This window comes from Struthio camelus, chromosome 1 (assembly GCF_040807025.1).
Source record: "Struthio camelus isolate bStrCam1 chromosome 1, bStrCam1.hap1, whole genome shotgun sequence".
Classification (NCBI taxonomy): Eukaryota; Metazoa; Chordata; class Aves; order Struthioniformes; family Struthionidae; genus Struthio; species Struthio camelus.
This window is the reverse complement of record NC_090942.1, coordinates 57,348,615-57,370,420: the sequence shown is the minus strand read 5'-3', so window position 1 is coordinate 57,370,420 and position 21,806 is coordinate 57,348,615. Positions and strand designations below refer to the sequence as shown.

The following is a 21,806-nucleotide window of genomic DNA, read 5'->3' as shown; positions in this document are numbered from 1 at the left end:
GCCTTTATGCAGTTACGGCTGTACTGTTACCTCTCTCTTAGGAGGTCCATAGACCAGGACAAATCTTAGCCTATAACCATCAGCCCCTAGAGTTGTCTCATAGCCTCATTGCTTATGTGCTTCCTTGAGAAGGAAAATATGGCTAAAATCATGATCCAGCTTATCAACAGCCTTGGTGAAGAATAAAGACCCAAAATGATTTTACACTGTAGGTCCTTCTTCTCTGAAGGCTTGCAGGTGATGCCCACTGTCAGTTCCTGGTATGGAGATACAATTTTCCTTGCTAGGACTGGGAAACAAGTTGCTGACAAAAATGAGTTTACAAGAGTGACCCTCTTGAAACGGGTGTGTTTTTTCTTTGAATGAAGGCCGTGCTTGTTCAGCAGTCACCCTGGCATTCATGTTTGCCCTTAAATGGCTGCTTCTGCAAAAATTCTGCTGCTCAAGAGAGCAGTATTGTTCAGCACCAAGATAAATGAAGTGGTGCCCAATCAAAAAGATCTCACAGCTGGAGGAGAGAGCCAGTTTTGCTGCATTGGTGAGAACTGCATCTTTTGGTTGTGTCACACAGCCTTGTGTACCTATGTAATACCAGACTATAATTCCTCCATTCAGGAGCAGTGCAGTGCAGACAAACGGGCCTGGATGCATCTGTCATGGTTTTCCTAATAATCTTATGTTTGTTGAACTTTCTGGGAGGACCTTTCAAATATCGATGGAGAAACTTGCTCTTTTTTTTTTCCTTACTATCTAGAAATGTAAGAGCTCTTGGGAGGGTTGGTAAGCGTGCATAAGAGTAATTGTCAGTCTCTCAGGGTAGCTTGTCGGTCTCCAAGGGTAGCATGGAACTCTTGTCAATAGGCTGAAGTTCAAGGAAACTCTTCTAGCAGCCTATCACAAAACAAGGGGTATAAATAATAACCAGTGCTGTAGCCATCTGCATGAGCCATCTGAAATTGGTTAACAGTTCTCCGAGACCCACTTTTAAAACAGTTTGCTTGAGTGAACCTCTGAACAGCAAGGCATACAGTCACTCAGAACTGCAGAATCACAGAATGGTTGAGGTTGTACGGAACCTCTGGAGATGATGTAGTCTAACCACCCCCCCACCACCGCCACCCCTGCTCGAGCAGGGTCACCTAGAGCATATTGCCCAAGATCTTGTCCAGGTGGTTTTTGAATACTTCCAAGGATAGGAGACTCTGCAACCTCTCTGGGCAACCTGTTCCAGTGCTCAGTCACCCTTACGGTAAAGAAGTTTTTCCTTACAAAGCCTAATCGGTTACATTTATTTCAACTGCAAGTGAAGATCAGGAGCCCCATCTTTTATATCTCTCTCCAGGCTAGGGAGCAGGTGTGTTTATAGTTTAAATCAAGAAAACATGCCAAACCTTTGGAGCCCTGTTTGACTGCTCTTTGGTGAGGGGTTATTATACACTTCCTTTTCAGTCTCACCAATTTCCAGAATTCTTCACAAAGACAAGACTCAGACCGATCTTTATCATTTCTTTTTGGCAAACAAGTTCTGATTTTTTTGATATCTTGCTTTCAGTCATTTCACGTCCTTACCTGTGTTTGTGAATTTATTATCTCGGAACAGAGAAGATCCTCTGACAAGAGCAGAGATGGTCCTTAAGCAGAAGGTGACCCTGTTTTTCAGGGGATTGAAGCGTTTTGGCAGTAGCTGAGCAGATTCCTGTCTTAGTGCAGTGCTGCTTGCTCATACTGTGGGAAGTGTTGATACCTGTTATCCTAGATTATTTTCTAGTGTTACTAAAGACTGGGAGATGTGACTGAGGCTTACGAAATTGTGAAAGTAGCGGATAAGGTGAATGTAGAATTGTTATTCTCCAAATCTTGCAGCGCTAGAACTGTGGTGCAAATCCTGAAACTAAGAGAGTATAAGTTTAAAACAGATGAGAGTAATGTTTTCTGCAGTGAGTGGTGAAATTCTGGACTATGTTAGTTCTGCAGCTTGTGGAAGCAGGTAGTACCAGCCGGTTCAAAAAGGACTTGGATGAATTGATGGAAAATAGACCCACAAGCAGATGCTAGCAGATCCAGGGTACTTCTGACATCCTAAATAGAAGGACCGCAGATGCTGGGAGAGAGTGAGGGGAGTAGCCTGCAAATAAATGGTCAAGTTTGAATTCTCTCCCTAAACGATATCTCTCCGGCCACTGTTGGAGACATCATACTGGGCTAGGTGGACCACAGTTCTGACCTAGTAGGGCATTTATGTTTTATCTGAGATTCTCCTGCCAGTGTAATATCACAATCTAACACTGCTCTAACTGTGCCAACTGTTTAAACCAAAAGTTCCGCTTGTTTTTTTTTTTTTTTTCTGTTTGTCTGTGAAAGTAGTAGACAATTTTTTGGCCCTTCTAAAATCTCCTCAGCAGTTACTTCCAGTAAATGGCATTCTCCTGTCTGCATCTAATTCTTTTTCCCTCCTATCCCAGAGTTCCAACCGGGAGTGCCATGGAAAGGTATACAAAACATTGACCCTGAATCTGACCCCTATGTGACCCCTGGAAGTGTGCTGGGGGGGACAGCCACATCTCCCATTGTAGATACTGACCACCAACTTCTGCGGGACAATACTACAGGTAAAACAGCAAGCAACTAGCATGCGGTTATTTTACATCATCCTGATGTTCAAGAATATTCTGATGCTCCTGTCATAACAGGAGGAGAACAAGGAATCAGTTACCTTTAGCTGTGAAGGAAACCTATGTGCTTTTGCACGGTAGCTGTGCGTCACATAAAAGGATGATCTTGGTACAAATTGTGGCTCTCTTGAGATTCAATAGTGTTACAGAAACTCTGCAAAATTGGCGTACTTTTCTCTTTCTCTCTCCCTTTCCCTTTGATAGGGTCTAATTCTTCCCTCAACACCTCGCTGCCTTCACCTGGTGCCTGGCCCTACAGTGCCTCTGACAATTCCTTCACCAACGTTCATAGCACTTCAGGTATGCGGGCGCCAAAATTTACCTGGACGAAACATTTTCCACTTGTTTCACCTTGCATGTTTAGTCTTTCACTGATTTCTGTGAAAGCTCAGAAGTCAAAATTTGAGTAGCTGATCAGATAATTTTCCTCCTGATGGTAAAATACTCTGCTGTAGTTGTGTTGAAAACTAGACTAAGATCCTGCCCTCTCTATGATAGAAAGTTTAGTTGCACAGATTAAGAAATAGGGTAGCAGTGCGCAGCAGATGAAACAAGGCAAAAAGGACTTCTCACTTTTTACATCAGAATCCACTAACATAAGTAAGAGTGTGTGGGGCAGGGGGTGTCTTAAATTTTTTTAATGTACCTGCTCCTGTATGTATGAGTTTAGGAATTTGAGTGATAAAGTAATAGGTTTTACTTATATTAAAATTTTAGAATATTGGAGCGCTGTGAAGGGAATATGTTTTGCTCTCCCCTTTTGTAGCACTCATCGTTCCCTAAAACCTGAAGAGAGAGGGGTTTTAGTCCTTTGGCTTTTGATGGTTGGCCTGTAAGCAGTAGTTTAGATGTCGACCTCACCTCCTTGGTAAGGAGGTCTCCAAAGCTTTATATGGCAAAATGCACTCTGCACATACTTCTAATTAGGAAGCTGGAAATATTTGCTCCAGACAATCCATTTGGATTTCCAGCCTTTTGGAAATGCCAGTTTTCTCTTGAGACACGGTTGTCTTTGGCAGCTACTTCAAACTGAAGAGCTGTCTGTTGATAGAAGCGAGGAACATAGTCTGGGCCAGATACAGCTCACAGCTATGTTTTGTTTTGTTTTGTTTTGTTTTTTCCTTCCATCTTCCTGGATAACAGCTGTGTTCATATGTTAACCCAACATCTTCACAGAAATGTGTTGAAAATCCTGTTTAGCCCTCAAGAACAGTGTCCCAGCTACCAGGTTTTAGGGTGACTTTGATTTGACGCAGCATCTGTATATCCAGCGTTCCAGGGACGTACAAGATTTCTTTGACAGCCTAGGAAAAGGAACACTCCGCTTGATTTTATCTAGCGCATAAGAAAGACCAGAAAGATTAAAAGTGATTAAATTCACAGCTGACTGCAAGAAACCATACTGCTGCCTCACGCAGATCTCATCTGCTCCTCATCTTGATAAACTGCACAAACAGCACTGTACAGCTGGAAAGCGGATCATCTGAAAATAGGGATTTAGAATTTATATATCCATGACACAAATTGTTTGAGTCTAGTGAAATAAATTTTTAAGCATTTCCATCTACTTTATTCATAGATTAGTGCTTCAAACTTGCTTGCCCATCTGCACTTGAGGCACTATGAAGTGTAGTCATCCAAACGTAAAATGAAGCATATTCTTGTTTCTTGCTGAAAGTTTTGTGGTCTTGATGCCTGAATGCGTTATTTCTTGACACCCTGGTATATTGTAAACCTGGATTTTTTTTTCTTTATAAGTAATTTACTACCTTTTGTTAATGAATAGAGCTTAATATACGTGTGTGTGTGTGTGCGCGCGCGCGCGCGCACCACATACACGGACACATTCTGATTCAGATTATTTATGAGAAGATTATTTATGCTGGGTCTGATTACCATGCAAGGAAAAAAAGAAATTACTTGAGCAATGTCCACTCTTTTAAATTTTTTTACTAGGTGATAAATGTTCATTGATGTTAAGAGGTATGGAAGAATGTGTACTCCACCTCTTTAAGCAAAATCAGTTAGGAAGACCTTCCAAATATCCATGACTGATAGTAATGTTTTGGAGAGTGTTTAAACTTTTCCCTCTGTTGAACTTTCCCTAAAGGGTTCTTGAAACTTCTTAGGGACATCTATTCATGATTTTAACTCTTCCTAACAGGTATCTAATAATGTTTCCTAGTGTAAATTGAATATTTGCCATCAAGATTGTTTAAAAGTCCAGTTATCACATAGCTGCCATAGCTGAATGGCCTTCTTTATGCATTACAGTGTATAATGTGTAAACGCATTACAGGTGTCAGTCCTGTAATGAAATATGTGTCATGAGAAGCTTTGATTGCATAGGAGGTCATCTTTAGGAGGACACGTTATCTTAGTAGACCAAAAGTGGTAAATCTCCATTTCGGTTCTCTGCAAGCTTGGAGCCTGAGGAAGGTTAGTTTTATTAGGAGTTCATTATTGCCCAGTCTTATAAGAAATTTTCAAATGAAAATGAATCTTGAGGTTCTCAAAGGTAGTATGGACATAAACGTTACTATTATTATTAGTGGTGGTTGAATATACTGTGATCTGTTACGTTATCATAGGTGATCTAGATTTTTTTGGCAGCTTTATATAAGATGAGCAAAGCTTAACCACAAGCGACTTGGCTTGTTTGGCTTCTTTTTGGTATGGCAGATTTTAACTGTTGCGTGATTCTGTACTTTGTGCTTGCATTTGATATGAAAACGCCTAGATTTACAATAAGCATTGTAGCTGAAGGCTAGTTGAATCTCTTGGGTTTCACTAATCCATACCATTTATTTAATCTTCTAGCAAAATTCGGTGATTACAAATCAACGTGGTCCCCAGATCCCATAGGACACAATCCCACTCATCTCTCCAACAAGATGTGGAAAAACCATATTTCCTCAAGGAACACTACAGGGCTGCCCCGCCCACCTCCTGGCCTGACCAACCCCAAACCATCATCTCCATGGAACAGCACAGCACCCCGATCGGTCAGGGGCTGGGGGGCACAGGACTCAAGGCTTGCCTCTGGTGAGAAGAATCACCTGCTATCACCACTGATCAGAGCTGAGGAGTGTACGTTGTACAGCACTAATGGTTTGGAGGAAAGAAGGTTGCAGTCGCCTGGTAAAAGGAAGCAAACAAAAAAAAAAAAAATCCTTCTTGAAATGGATGGTGGGGGTTGGGGGGAGAAGGTCACAGGACCTGCCGCAGGGGACGGGTGAGGTGGGCTGAGAGCTGCCAGGAAGGAATTTCTACCACATGGGGCCTTTCAGGACTCAAGGATGCTGGATAAATACTCTCTGTGGGTGGGAAATTCCTAGAAGATAAACTCTAGTGAAAAATGAATCTTCGTTTGAAATGTGAAAATGTGTTTTTGCTTTCAGAACCAAAAATTGGACTTTCTTATGTTAGCATGGCTGATAAGCTGAATCTGCCTGAGATTGAAAGACCTGACTGTAGAGGAGGAGGTTTTTCTTTATATCAAGCTTTTCTTGATTGTTCTTTCTTCTACTTGCAGCTTCTACTTGGAGTGATGGTGGCTCAGTTCGGCCTAGCTACTGGCTGGTTCTCCACAATCTCACTCCACAGGTATTTTCTATTATGTCTCTGGGAACGTGTTTGCTTAATTTCCTGCAAGATGGATTGTGTAATCTTTAGCTGGTCCTATTTGAATTAAGTTTAACAAAAGCAAATTGATGATGTAATTCTTGATTATACTCAGCTGTAGTCTGCTTTTCTGTTGTAGTCATATCAGCTAACCTGAAGATGTTCAGTTTTTGCTATATAACCACCATAACCTTGCTTTACAAAGAGTTTCAAAAAAATTACTTGAAACACAAAGATTTGTTTTTCTTAGAAGTGAGGATAATGTGGAACGGTTTATAGCAGTTAAAGACTATTTATTTGGGATGTTGTCAACAAGAAAGCTAGCATAACTGCCAGTTTTCACTTTAGTGTTTCCATAGTGAAACCACAGAATGTTTCCAGAACTCCTGCCAGAAGCGGTCTGGTTAGGTTATTCCAGCAAGTGTTCTCAGAGCTTGCTTCCATTCAGAATGAATTCTGTGGAGATCCTGGTTTCAGCCATCCCAATTAGTCTGTATTCAAGGCTTAGGAAAAGCCTATATGATTATTAGCAGCGCCCTGAGGTCTAGACAGAGTCCCCTGTTCAGCTAGATACTTTACCGTGAGTACAGTCTAGGAAAATATCACTATGAAAGGAAGGACTAAGGTATCTTTCAAATTACCCGAAATGGCAACCCACTCTCTCTTCATTAAAAAGACTATTTCCCTTGATGCAAAGGAAACAGCAGTGGGGTGATGAAGAGGCATATTTCTAAGTTTCTCTCAGTGCAAGGTCATTTAATGCTACTTTAGGAATCATTTAATGGAAGAGGAATATATTTTGCAGACATTTAAGTTGATAAAGCAGCAGAATATAGTTATGTTACGTCTCTTCCATAACCTGTCGGGTTTTTTTGTTGGACAGTACACTGGAGAGGAGGAGGGCTAAAGGTTAAGGTGAATTCAGGGACAGTATCTTCATTTCAGCATCTCTGCTTTAGGATGGCCATGTTTGTACCCGCACACAATTTTCTTCTTCCTCGTTTGAGGTTTATTATATAATTGGGGGGTGAGGAGGAAAGTAGTACTTCCTTAAGGATCTGCACATACGGATGCCATTCGTGAGTGCATGTTCCTGTGGCATACCAAGAATGGAATCTGTCTGTACAGAACACCTGGGAGAACAGCAGTTCCTGGAGGTAAGTAACAAGCCGTTACTGCTGCAGAAGGAGCATAGGCAATGATTGCTGTGAAAACATTGGTTCAGGAGGAATGAGCGTTGCTGGGTTTGGCAGACAAAGCACCGACTGTTTCAATGGCTTACTGTTTCATAAACCGCAAAGACCAAAAAAAAAAAAAAAAAAAAAAACCCCAACACCAACCTTCTTTTCTGGAAGTGATGGCTGATCTAAATTCTACTGAAATCACAGTGCTGGAGACAAAGGAACGAATCTGTTTCTTTTAGCGCAAATCTTTTCACCCATTTTCCTCTGGGAGAGGAGGTTGCCTTTTAATTGCTGTGAGTATTTTGAGTTAGGGTAGAAGTACATTTGGAGAAATAGTTACAGACACCTGTTTTGTCCTGGCTGTTCTTCGTTAGATCGATGGGTCAACCTTGAGGACGATCTGCATGCAGCATGGCCCACTGCTGACATTCCATCTGAACCTGACCCAGGGCACCGCCCTCATCCGATACAACACCAAACAGGAGGCGGCCAAGGCCCAGACTGCACTGCACATGTGAGCGATCCCGATGTCTGTCCTTTTTTACTAGATTAGTTGCAATTGCAAGATGTCTGTCCACTGCTATGCAGTGGAAACTACTTGAAGTATTATTGTTGGACGGGAGTCTTTCATTCATCAGTAGAGGAAGATGGGAAGCGAAGGTACCTTCTGTTAGGTTATTTTGATTCCTGCTACAAACTAGCAGATGCAGAATTGAAGAAGTTGCAATTGACAGAATAGAGTTGTGACCAGTATGCAAATTACCGTACAATTTTGGCCATTTTATGAAAGTTTGTGAATGGTTTCAGATGACAGTCGTTCTTGGTTATTTTCCCAAGCAGCCAATTGTGTTTTCACTGTAAATCACAATGTGAACGATTACAAAATATTGATTCTCCTTTTGTTAGAAGGGGGAAATGCTTTATAAGGAAAAATTCTTTATATGAAAGGGAAGAGTGTCTCAAACCCCCAAAATGTGGATCATTTTTCAGGACGTGTTTTCACAGACCAGGCGTCCCTCTTGACTACTGAGTGAATCACCAGCTTTAAGTCATTTTATTATATGCAGCTTTCCTAGCTATAACAGTAAATAGCTTCATAAGAAAGGGTGCAGTTTGTTTCGCCTGTCTAAATATCAGCTCTCTTAAACAGCTGGAGATAATGAGTGGGATACCATCCCATGAACTATTCGCTTTATCAGGACCCTGATAGAAGTGCCTCGTGGGCCATATTTTAAGCACCTTTAACGCAAAATCCATTTAACTTATAGAAATACTGAAACGCTTGTAAAGTTCACATTCTTTTAATTAAAATGTGTCTAACGGAAAACTGTTCCTTATTTTTGCAGAATTCACTGTTTTGCCAATCTGAAAGACTACATTTATGGTTAATTTTAGTTTAGAGGCCTGCCGCATTGCAGGTACACGCGTAACCCACATGTGAGGGAATCTACTGTAGTTCTAATTGAGATACACCTGAAATGGCCTACTTGAAAGGCTGCAAATCTGAGGTTTCCTGTTCTTAAGCCTCTTGGCATTGGCTGTGGCTCTGACTTGTTTTGAAAATGTGAGAGGTTTTGACACAAAAATCCCCTCCTTTTTTCCTGTTACTCTTTTTATTGAGTTTTAACACCTTAAAACGTTTTTTTGAACTAGAGAAATCTTTCGTCCTGAATTTCCTGGACTTTTAACCTTCCTTGAGATCTGTTCTGTTTGAAAGGTGGCATATGTGCATTTATCGTTTTAGCTACACTCTTATGTGCACTTTTATTGTCCTTACGTTAGTTAGGACTTTAGCTTAAATTTAGAAAGTTTTTGTTGCAGCCACAACAGCTGAAGATTTGATTTTTGCCCCTTAAAAAGGGGAAGTGCTTGTGCGTAGCAGAGTCAGTTTCACTGTCAAGAACGGCTGACTTTTTCCTTGATCTTTCCGTGTGGCAAGCTAATTTCTCCTTTGGTTTTAGTGCTTAGTAGTTTTGTTTCACCATACCTTCTTGAATACCTTGCCCTTGCCTTTAGGCTTTGTCTAATTACTGGTTTTCTCCCATGTGTTTCATCTCCTAGGTGTGTGTTGGGAAACACTACCATCCTGGCTGAGTTTGCCACAGATGAAGAGGTTAGTCGCTTTCTGGCACAAGCTCAGCCCCCTACACCTGCAGCAACCCCAAGTGCACCCACGGCAGGCTGGCAATCCCTGGAGACGGGACAGAACCAGACAGATCCAGTTGGACCTGCTTTGAATCTTTTTGGTGGGTCAACAGGGCTTGGGCAGTGGAGCAGTGGTGGCGGCGGCGGCAGCAGTGGGGGTGATCTCACTGGCGCTTCGTTGTGGGGGCCCCCAAACTATTCTTCAAGCTTATGGGGGGTCCCAAGTGTAGAGGATCCACACAGAATGGGCAGCCCTGCTCCCTTACTACCTGGAGACCTTCTGGGAGGAGGGTCGGATTCAATCTGAACTTAGAACTTTCAACTCTGACCTCGTGACCTTTTTTGGAACAGCAGCAGCACTAACTTGACCTTTTCGTTTTTTTCAACTTGCAATAAATACATTTATAAAAGGAAAAAAGAAAACGGAGAGAGAAAAAGAGGTGGGTCATTGACAGACTGTCTGAGCACATAGTTGCCTCCCTTATATAACTTCAGTTTTTTCGTTTGGAATATGAATCCAAAAAGAGAACATATCACTCTTGAAATACTTGAATCATGAACGCCAACTTAGAAAGACAATGTGAAGCAAGTACACATACCATTTAAATTTAAACACAAAAAATTAAAAAAATTAGTTTCTAGTTTTTCACTTTTTCATGTTATACGGAAGTTGTTGCTAAGAAACATATATACTGAAAAAATAGCTTTTTAACTTTGTTTGCACTGGGTGTGTTTCCGTCCTTAGGTCTACCATGTTGGGTTGGGGCAGGGGGCGGGGTACAAAAGAAAAAAGGGGTGGGGGGAGGGGAAGACTTGACGGAGCCTCACTTTAAAAAACAAAAAAATAAAAAAAAAAAAAACAAAAAAAACCACAAAATGAAAAAAAAACAAAACAAAAAAAACCAACACTTTGTGATTGGCTGGTTGAAAAGTACCAGTGTGTTCTGGCACATGTAACTGCCCACGTGTGCTTGTTTCTGTGTGAGTGCGTGTGCACATGTTTGTGTGTGTGCATTTTTTTCTCTATATATATAATCTTGAAAAGCTGCATTGCTGACGGTCTACGGGCTGGCTGGTCACCTGCATGTCTTGATTCTGAAAACAAGACAGGCATGGTGGAGTCCCTGTGGCTGAAGCAGAAACCAGTTGGGCTGGATTAAAATTTGTCAGTAGGTTTTTTGTTTTTTTTTTTTAAATTCATTTTAGCAGGGTGCTATCTCAAGTTTGCAGATCATACTGAGTGGGTAGTTGCTTCCTAGCCCTTGTTCTAACCCTGTGGTAGAGCAGAACACTGCCATATCCAAAGGATTTGGTGAGAGGGGAGCCAATGTTGTCTTTTGAGTAGCAGTGTATTTATTTATTTATGTCTGCATGTGGGGTTTTTGTACTGAGTGAACCCTAGAATGTTTGTTATATAATGCAAGCCATTTTTTTTCTTCTGAAGAGGGGGGGGAAAAGAGGAGGATAGAAGACATTGCCGTTTTTGTGTGGCTAAGACAAATGTTCTTATTCAGTCTCTTGCAAGCTTCAGTACCTTTTAGAAATGAGTATCTCATTTCTGCCCCAAACCTATAAATAGGCACCCATAATCATTCTTGAAGAATCCCATCAAAAGCCTGAAATTCCAGCCCAACTAAATTAGCCTTTTAATTGATTTATTGCTTGTATTAAAACTGACAAAACTAAAACGTGTCAGCAAATTGCTGGCCGGCCTGCCTGCCTCATCTCCTGAAAGCACATGCAGCTGACTCCCTTCTGCATCCTTCATGGTGAGCGTTACCTGTGCCAGGCCTTGGTGTATTACAGCACCAGACCATCACTGACAGAAACGTTTACTTACGAATGTTCTTAAACCAGTGTGTACTTCAAAAACGTTTCCTTTTGTTTCTGTGTTGTGTTTTTTCCTGTGTACGTGGTTTTGCTTAGGCAGGTATATAACTAGCAAAGATTTTTTTTTTTAAAGTATTGCACCTTTTGTTTTTTGTTTTTACTTTTTCTGTACTGTTGCTTTTTAATTTCTGTATTTAAGGAAAGGTTGGGGGGGTTGTTTTTGTTTTTTGTTTTTGATTTTTAGCATCAGTGTAGTAGTACTCTGGGCAGGATAGGGATGACCTATATAATCTACAGTGATAGCCAGTGTGTGCGTGCATGTGTGCGCTGGGAACAAAACTTTTAACACTGCATGTTGTGAAAAGAGTTGTAGCAGACTTGAAGGGACATCCATTTACACAAAGCAGGAAGACTTTTTTTTTTTTTTTTTTTTTTTTTTTTTTGGAGAGGGGCTGGAAGAAGAGGGAAAAGAGATGCCGGTACTTTTTCCGTAAGTGCTAGCACTTCCGTGTAGTGTCGTCTAGCTGTTATACCGTCTAACGTAAAGTGCCGACATTCTGTACCAGCAAATACCCATCCATTCCAACCCTCAGTGGGAGCAGTTCTCTGTTTTTCTTATCTGTAGGGGAGGGAGGATAGGGGGGAGTCTCTTTCTTCAGCATCTTCACTGAAGGATACAGTAATGTCTAATACATTTAACTCTAAGCATGGGTTGGGTGGGGAGAAGCAAAGGCAGATGCAAGTAATGCAAGGGTGTGTGTGCGCGCGTGTGTGTGTGTGTGTGTGTGTATGCGTGTGTGTTGGGGTGGGGGGAAAGGGCTAGGGAGTTCTGTGGCTTTTTTAATTCACCCTATATGTAAAACCCAATGTCACAAGGAAGACTGACTGAGGGAAATGCTGCATTTACACATGCCTGTAGATTTGTATGAAAAGTGTTATGTGACAAAAAGTATGAGTAGGTTTGTATTTGTTTAGTAAACTGGAGTGTGCAGCATACTCTGGCTCCTTTTGAATATACTTTTCTATCATGTCTCCCCTTTCGTCCCACCCTGCACAATGAAACAAAACGTTCTCTTCCAACTCCTGCTAGTGAGTTTCCCCTCCCATGCACACATCCATAAAGCTTTGTTTCTGATAGCCTCTGCTTGAAGACCAGCCAAGCTCCGATATGCAGAGTAGGTTTTAAAAAGTCCTGTGCCAGCAGTACTTCCTAGGGAAGCACCTTTGGCCTGAGTAAGCCAGTATCCGTTCCGTCATGTAATTTGCTATACATGCTGGTTCATTGCTGTGTTCCACCCTCACTTCTCTCTCCCAACCTGCCCTAAGGTCCCTTTTCCTGCACTTTGGGTTAGTTGAGTTCATTGCGATACTATGGTGAAAGCCGGGTGCTAGAGCCCCTCTTGTTTACAAGACATAATGAGGGATTTGAAATATTTAAAAAGAAAAGCTAAATTGTTCTTCCATTGTAAGCTTAAAGGGAAAAAAAAATTAAAACGTACAAAAAAAAAAAAAAAGACCAAAAAGTGCATATATATATTTTAGATGAAGACTAACTCTGGGAGCATTTAACAGTGTTTTTGTTTTAACATTTTATTTTCCTGCTTTAAATTTGCAAGCATTCTCAGGAATTCTAGGGTAGGAAGCCAGTTTTTGAAGATGGTTTATTTAACCTTATCTTATCCTAGATAGATGGCTGTTTCTTGTTGATAAACTTTTACAAGTTCCTGAATCTTCAAAATGTTTGAAAGTTTTTACTTTAAAATAAAAAAGCTAAAAAAATAAAAAGAAAAAAGAAAAAAATCTCCAAATGTTACTGTCAAACTGGGGATCAAGAATTTTAAAGGCTGTATGAATTAAAGTACATTAAGAAAACTTCTCAATATCAGTGACAGAAATTCATTGTAATGTTAAACAAGTTGTGGGAGAAGAAGGGTTATCATTTATAGTGCTTTGTTACTCATTCAGATGTGTGCAGTTGCATGGAGAAGAGAGAAGTGTGTGAATGGAAATCTATCACTTTGTTCCCTTTCAATTGAAACTATACTAAAATATTCTTCCAAGCACCTTTTTAAATGCAAAACAAAACTGTAAACATAACTAAAAGGCAGTTTAGTTGAACTGAATGAGTCCTCAGTTAGGAGGTGTAGTGGGGAAATACATGATAGTGCTTTAAACAACTTTAAAGTAGTACTAAAAAAAAAAAAAAACAGTGCTAATAGAAAACCCAGTAATGAAGTAGTTTTATCCTATCTTTTTCAGTACAGAAAAAGGAGAGAATATGGAAAAACTGAAATGTACATCATAAAGCAACTTCTCTTTTTCCAGCTATTTGGTCAGTTTTATTCCCCACTTGGAGATTTGCTGCTTGCTTTTCTTCATCTTTCACCCCCCCCAGAAGTTTTCAATTTTGTTTTATGAGGGGAATATCTGTTAAACACTTCTTCTGTTCACCCTGTTGCTGCTGGCTGTCAGGGCTCGTAGCCTTGAACTTCAGAGTTCAGTGTTGGGATGGCTAACTTGTGTCTCCCAGCGCTAAGGGATGGGGGCTTGCTCTGCCTGGAACTGCTAGACTAAAACCACAAAAACCGCTTTAGTGCCTTTTTACATGCACCTACATGCCCTGCAGTAGGGGGAGGGAGGGAAGATGAGGCAAGGCGAGGGAGTATAGTCACTTAATAGGAATGAATGTACCAATTCTTAAAAAGAGCATGCTGCAAAGGCACGTCATGCAATGAGTTGTTATATAACAGTAGTTAACCTTTTATTATTTAAAAAGAAATGCCAAGTTTCTGTCCTTTTCATACCAGTTGCTCAGCGTTTTCATGTTGCACTGCATGTATGAATGAACGTATACGTTTGTTGAAAACAATGCATTAACTAATTTGGAAAAAAACAAAATCCTATAATGGGCCAGTAGAGGAGGTTTTGTTTAGGGAGCGTAGGGCTTGATTTTTAATATTGTAGTTAATTTTAAGATTTCTATCTGAACACTTTGCCACAGGCTGTGTCTTACTATTTAGCAGTGTCGTAAAAAAAGAGGAAATAGTACAATTCAGTGAAACAGAGCCCAAGAACTTTGTAGTCACTTAGACGTTAATTATGACTGGCTGCTGAGAGGTTGAGTAGTCTAGAACTTCAGCAGTCTGCTTGGTCCAAGCCTCTCCATTACCACACTCTGCTCCTCCTTTCTCTGAGCATGCAGGCCTATGAACGTAGGGGCTCGTCTCCTCAGTGATAGTTTTCCTAAACTGTTAAAGCAAAGTCACGTTAATCTTACTGCTTCCCATTTCAAGTCTGAAAAAACGGAATAGTTAATAGTTCTGTTCCTCTCCAAAATGCATTTAACTGATCATGGTGTTGTGTGGTTGTTGACCATGTTGCATGGTCATGGCATTCCTAACCATTGCAAACAATTTCTGAACGTTGCACTAACGAGACTCTTCTTATCGGGACAACTGTTGCTTGATTTTTTTTTTGTTGTTGTTGTAAATATTCTGCTACCATTTGAGCTCTCAACGGCAAAAAGAGCAGGAGTTGATGTTAGGGTACTTGGGCTTTTAGAAAACTGTTCTTGGGAGGGAATAAGTGGCAGCATCTTGTTTAAACATGATGCCAAGAAGAAGGTAGGGAAAAGGGGCTGGGGAAAACACATCTTGAAATAAGACTATCGGCATATCTTCCAAGATAAAAATCAGACATCACGTCTTTCATTGAAAAATCCTTTTTACTTTCTCAAGCCACAAACACAGAACAGTTTGTCATAATTCTGTTCTTGATTTTGATTCTCAAGGTTATGCAGTTTAAATCTATGCATACTTTCCAGTTGGTTTCTGCTTTCCTATGTTTTACCTTGGTTTTAATCCTTCAATGTTTAATTTGTAACATACTTTTAAACTACCTTCTAAAGAAAAATCTGTTTGTTGTCAGCTGCTTTTATCAACCTGCACCCCCACAGTGTGTATAAAGCTGTCTGGTTTGTAATAATTTTGATTATATTTCTGTTCCATTTGAGTAATTTTGCAGTGATAATGAAGAAGTCTAAGAAAAAATGGGGTTCCCCCCCCCCCCCCAACAGGACAGAAAATCTATTTTGAGGCTTTTGAAATTTACTTGGGAAAGGAGTTTCAGCATCATATACTTTAGAAGACTTGTCATCTTTCCCCAGTGTTTTTATGCTTGACCTGGACACTTGCCCAGCAGTCCTGAGAGATTTTATTTACAATCGCAAGGTGTCAGGTATTTCTTACAGGCTTTTTGTATTTTGCTTCAAGTTAAGTGGCCTAAAGATTTGTGAAATGAGCAAGAATATTAAGCCAAGTGTGTTTTTTTTCCTCTGCAGTAATAAACAGGATGTTTTCAACAAACTTTGACTGGGATAATCAACTCAAGCTTTTATATTAAGTTTTTCTTTTCTTTTCTTTGCTTGGTACTCCAATGAATTTTCTAAACATTTGTTTGTTAGAGCTGTTGGTCCCCTCCACTCAGGCTATTTTTAGTCTATTTTTATTCAAAACTGGCAAAGTTGGCAGAAACAGTGTTTTCTAAAAGTTAACTTTTCCTTTACTCTTTCCTCCTAAAAATGCTGCCACGTTCTCCACTGTTTATATCTTGGTATTGCATCCTAGTAGTACTGTAGAATATGTTCTTTTTTCCTTTGCTTCATTCCTTATTACATTTACCTCTTAGACTTCTCATTTCGTTTATGCATATGCATTTCTTGTTGACTTTAGTAGGAGTATTGTATGTGTATCTGAGAAAGCCAAATTTGGCCAAGTCTGGTCTAGGAAATCAGTAGTAATCCTCACATAAATTAGTCCCACTGAGCTTATAAATGAATGCTGCTCGGGTAAGGGCTCTTTGTGCAAGTAAACCTTAACTGGGTCAGGGCCTCAGGTAGTAGCTGAGTAACTATTGTGTTTTCAATGCAACGAACAAATCTCTGTTGCATATATCACCTTCACTGTAAACCACGCAACCTTAGCATCCAGGTTTCTCAAGTGTTCCGAATTGCTGTTTTTGTAGTAGATGGTTAGCATCTCAGGGTACGAGTCCTGATTGAGTAAAAAGTATTCTTCACTCTCTGAAGAGGTGAGGTTCCCTTATAGCCGAAGCAGCTTTCTTTAACTGTAAATATGCATGCACGTGTGTACGGGCAGGAAAACAATACCAAGAAAACTAAGTTGGTGTGAATTCTAAAAAACAAACAAATGCTGCTGATGTGCAACGTGGATCCTGAACCCAAAACAAAATGTACAGAACCTGTTGCGTTGTCTAAATTGATTTTCCACAAAATACCCTTTCAGTGCTGTACAATTTATTTGCTAGTGTTTTGCAATGCTAGGAACCCTGTTGCCTGATACTGTTAGATCACGTGATTCATTCCTGCTGTGATCAAAATACAGAAAACTAAAGCCCAAGTTCTTTCTGTTCTTTCAACTCCAGTACTAGACTTCCCCATGTTGCTGAAGGGTGTTAACAGCAATGAGGGAAACTTGCGTAGTTTCCCTCATCTAGACAAAGCATATTTTCCTGTTGTGCTGAATTTACATCCAAACTTAAAACACAAATAAAGCTTAAATTATGCTGGAGCAGAGTTGTTGGTTGGCCTGAACAGCAGGAGCCTAACTAGAAATTAATTGTTGGCACTCTTTTGCTAGGTCAGGTCTCTCGCAATGTGTTGCGTTAAGTGTCCCATCACTGAAATACCAGTGTTGCTGAATCTTTACCAAAGTTTCCCTGAAGTAGATAATAGGAGCCATTCAGGTCCATTTTGTAGTGATCAGCCAAGCGGAGCTTTGCCTGCAGTAGGCTTTAAGGGTTTGTCCACACTGCTGTTAAAACTGAGTCAGGGTCCTGTTTAAAATGTAGCTCTATTTTGTGGTATACGCGGAACTTTGAAGCATGTGTTGTAATAATTGTATCTTCTAATCCTTCCATGAAAATTGCTTGAAGGTTTCATCTGTGCTCCAAAAGCACCTGCAACCCCAAGTGGTTTGGGTTTGAAGCCTATTTTTAAAACTGTCCTTCAGGCCAGGATAGATACAGCTTCATCTGCGGCACACAGCAGACAACAGCATCCTTTTGTATCCCATGATTTGCGTGTATGTCGCTTTTCATCAAGCTATGCAGGAAAGTTTCTCCCCAAAAAATCTTGCAGAATCCTGTGTTAAGTAAGCAAGCATCCAGCAAATCAAGTGCCCTCTGCCAAGAGCTGTTTTCACCCTGAATGTGTGACAGTTGGCACTGGTGACGTTTAGCAGTGTTAGCGCTCCTATTAACTTTTTGCAGTGAGAAAGGGAGGTTTTTTGACTTGACTCTGATAGCCTTTCTATAAATGAATACAGAGCACTCGGGGGGGTGGAGGGGGGAAGGGAAGAATGTGTTGTGCCAGCCAGCGTTAAGTATTTTTGCAGCAAACATTCTTGACTGTGGTGGACAGAGGGGAAGAAAGAGATTGGAAAAGTTTGCATGGATGCACAATACAAGGAGGCAGTGCTTAGTAAGAAATTTTTCCTTGAGCACTAAAAGCCTCATCTTGGGTATTAGTGTGCATCATTGCATTTGCAGAACTGATTTCCTCACTTTTTTTTTTTTTAATGGAGACAAAGTGGAAGCTTTTCCTTCAGATGAAACACAACCATAAATGAACATATTTCTTCATCATTTACTGTTGAGCAGTAAGAGCAGGTTGCACAGCTTGGTAGAATAGCTATTTTAGTGACATGATTATGATGATGCGTATTTTCTTTCCCCTCCATCTGCCTGCCAGATTTGGCTAACCCTTTCTATATAAGGCGCTGAGTGTGGGGTGTTTTGTTTTGTTTTGGGGATGTGTTGAGAAGAAGCAAAAATGAAGTGAAAATGCAAGCCAAGGTAGAACAGCCTTACGTTAGGGGGTAGCCTTACAACAGAGCTTTATAGTGAGTGTGCTGTATTCCAAAATATGTAAGCCAAAAACAAAAAAGCATTCATTTATGCAAAAAAAAAAAAAAAAAAAAAGAGGTGTTGGAAGACTTCTTTAATGCGTACCTTCTAAAGGTATAGAGTAAGGTCTCACCAAGTGATACGTTATTGTGATACTTCTTGCTGGGTCAGTAGGAATGGGTTGGGGTATAAGCGCTTAAATGTTTTCCTCCTTCTGTGTTTTTACAAGCAGTAAGTTAAATGTGGTATTTATGAATGTGCCTTTGTGAGTATAGTGACTAATTGAGGAGACCGCTTGGGCTGGAGGGGAGACAATGGTCAATTTATTCTTTCAAGAGGTCAGACAAGATTCCAGCCCACTGGTCTCTTTTGACAAGCAGCATCTTTGGGCTGGTCTCTACACTGCACAATACGTATTCATATGTGGTAGAGATCGGGGTGGGTGGGTGAGAAGGGATGTCATGTGATGCACAGAAGCTGTTGATAGTTTTAGGGTAGTCTGCAGTTGCAGGTTGAGTTTGCGTGTGTATTATGTGGCTTCTTTTTATGTTTGTGTGTGTGTGTGCGAGTGTGAGCGCGTGTGGCTTTATTTTTTGTAAGCACTGGAGAATTGAAACACAGTGATGTTTGAGACAAATTTATACATGTAGAGAAGATGTTTTGTAGCTTCTGTTATATAGTGGGTGCAGGCACACTTTTACCCTCTCTGTCCATGTCCTGATAAGAGAAACAGGAAAAAAATTATTTTTCAGCCCTTCAACTTCCAGCACACTTAACGTTGCCATTTAAATGAACAGGGTATTACACAAGAAGAAAAAAGTTTTTGAAATGGTGAGGTAGAAGTGTTTAAAAGGAAAAAAAAAAAAATCTGAAGTAATTTTTGTTTCTTCAAAGCTGTTTGTAGCTAAACATGGGAATCTGCAGTGTCTCCTTCCATTTGTTTTTTCTAATAATTCACCTCTTCATCCTACCCAAAACATGAGGTGTGCAAGATCAAGAGCTGTTGCTGTAGCCCTTTGTAATTCCCACCCTGAAAAGAAACTCCAAGTGGGATCCCTCAGCTCTATTCAGGAAGACAAAGAGAGGAGAGACTCTGCGGTTTTCTTTGCTTCGCTCTCATTCCTCTCTAATGGCCTTGAAATGTATTATTATGCAAATGTGAATTTTGATACTGAACTTAAGAAGAGGTTGTTTGTTCTTTTTTCAAAAAAAAAAAAAAGGTCCCATATGTGGTCAGCATTGCTTCTTTATTTTGTAAGTGAATTGTAAACTATGCATTCTGCAAAGGGGGTGTAGGGGACGAAGATAACTTTGCTAAATTGTTTAGGAGTTTCTGTGTCCATGGTATATCCATTATGGTCTGGGGAAGTGGGGAGATGATGACTTTGAAGATTCATAGGAACTTCTCTTTTCAGAAGTTTGCTGTTTGGTAACTAGGCAGAGTTTTGGAAAATTAACGTTGACTGCAAAACAAAATAAGCTCTAAAACTTCTGCAGGATTGTGAATCCTAGACGTGCAGTGTTAGCCCCGGGCCCATCAGGTGAATGAGACACCAACTCTACCTGGGAAACTATCTACCACCTCCTGGGTTCAGGCCCTTGTCAAGCTCAGGAAACACGGTGCCCATAGGCACTGTCTTTTTGGGATTTACTACTCGCTTTCCATTACAGCAGTCTCTCACTCTCCCAGGAGAATTGGAACACAGCTGGTCCTTGACCTCTACACGTTTCTCTCCCTAAAATCTTCATTGCTGCTGTTTCTGTCTGGCACAGCTCAAATAGTGGCAGCACAGCTATGGACAAAGATGGTGGAGGTGGTATGTACTTTTCTAGTCTCAATCAAAGCATGTCTTTGAGGACTAATTTGTTTCAGCATCAGCAGCTAACAGTGCTTTGTCCTCTGGTGTTACCACTGATGACTCAGCATTAATGTTGGCAGTGTTTGAAATTTTAGGGAATGTAGACTGATGTGTAGACAAGGCTCTCCTTTTAAAAGAAATGGTCCTTATTCAATATAAAGTGGTTGGTGCCGTAACGGGCAGGAAAGGATTCATTTCCGCACATCTCCAAAATGCAGTCATTGTGAGTTACCTGTGTTGCTTGGAGCTTGCTGAGCTTCCAGGAGCAATCTCCTCAAAAATGTAGATTTCAGTGCCCTCTCCATCATCTTAATAGGGACCCTTTGTTGACTTGACTTTTCATTTGTCCATGGTGCACCATGGTACCTGCATTATCCTTGGCATTATCTTAGATACAATATCATAAACTGAGAGATTATCTTGTCTGTATTCAGTGTTTTCATGCAGCAGTTTTATTTTTGTTGATGTTCACAGTACTGTAATAAGTAATAGACTTGATGATCACTCTCACATCTGTGCCTGCCTTGCAGATGTGATCTTATCAGGGTTCCACTCTGTCAGATTGCCTTTAAAAAAAAAAAAAGAAAAGAAAAGAAAAAAAAACTTTAAAAAAAAAATCTGAAGTTTAAACTCTCTCACAAAAATACCTCGTGGTACATTTCCCCTTTTGATGTAACCATCTTATCTTTTCTTCTAAACTGAATGGGCTTTTATTTCCATCTACTGTCTCCTTCCTAAAAAGAGGTTTGGACTAGTGGTTTTTGAGCACAGGACCAGAAGCCTGGAACTCCTGAATTTTAACATTGGCCCTTACTCTTTTCTCTCTGGCCTTGGGCAAGTCATTTAACTTCTTTGCCTTTGTTTTTTCATCTGTAAAATGGGGGTGATAATAATACCTACCTCACAGGGGTTTTGTGAGGATCAACTAGTTAATGTTTATAAAGTGCTTTAAAGACAAAAAAAGCATGATAGAAGTTTTATATGAGTTTTTACAGCAAGGTAGCTCATTCTTTTTACATTGTTTGCTTGCGTGAAGGGAGAGAACCTAGGACTTCTCAGTGATTAAGCCATTGTTCGGATCCTGAAGAACATAAGTTGATGGAGATTCAGTTACTCATACTCATTTCTCTTCATGCCAGTTTCCTCCTCTTCCACATGTAGTTATGCCAGTTTTGCTGTAAGTCACACTTCTCTAGTTACGCTTTCTGATAAACTTTGAACTTAATTAAGTGGAATACTTTGAACGTGCTTCTTCTTTCATCAGCTCTCCAAATTGGCGTCAGTTTGTATACTTTTCCCTGCCGTTAAACAGATTTTGGAAATGTCATCCTTCAAGTGGACACATCTTTTCCTGCCATCAGGAAGGAAGGGGAGGGAGGTGGTGTTTTGTTGTTTCAGGATTGTAATATGAAGAACCTTGCCACTTTATGCTGCTCCAGGAATGAAGGGCAGTGTAACTTCCTGTTTCCTTCCCTAAAATAATTTGTGGAAGTATTTTATCAGTGGCACTTACAATGGAGTGTCTTTTTGTTCACAATATACAGAAGCCATCACCTGCCAATAATATG

The 21,806-nt window shown here is 40.4% G+C and overlaps 1 protein-coding gene across 13 annotated transcripts in view; it reads left to right on the top strand.

Moving 5' to 3' along the window:
* The window catches only part of TNRC6B (trinucleotide repeat containing adaptor 6B), a 140,577-nt gene extending 130,311 nt beyond the window's left edge, over positions 1-10,266 (top strand). For 7 of the 13 annotated variants that reach the window (XM_068941386.1, XM_068941394.1, XM_068941420.1 and 4 more), the window contains 6 exons: positions 2,463-2,609; positions 2,877-2,972; positions 5,493-5,762; positions 6,208-6,278; positions 7,855-7,994; positions 9,542-10,266. In XM_068941386.1, coding sequence (XP_068797487.1) covers positions 2,463-2,609; positions 2,877-2,972; positions 5,493-5,762; positions 6,208-6,278; positions 7,855-7,994; positions 9,542-9,932 — 1,115 coding nt within the window. In that variant the 3' untranslated portion in view covers positions 9,933-10,266. The remainder of the gene's footprint in view (positions 1-2,462; positions 2,610-2,876; positions 2,973-5,492; positions 5,763-6,207; positions 6,279-7,854; positions 7,995-9,541) is intronic. The other 6 variants (XM_068941437.1, XM_068941451.1, XM_068941463.1 and 3 more) reach the window with 1 other exon arrangement.
* Positions 10,267-21,806: the final 11,540 nt, after the last annotated feature.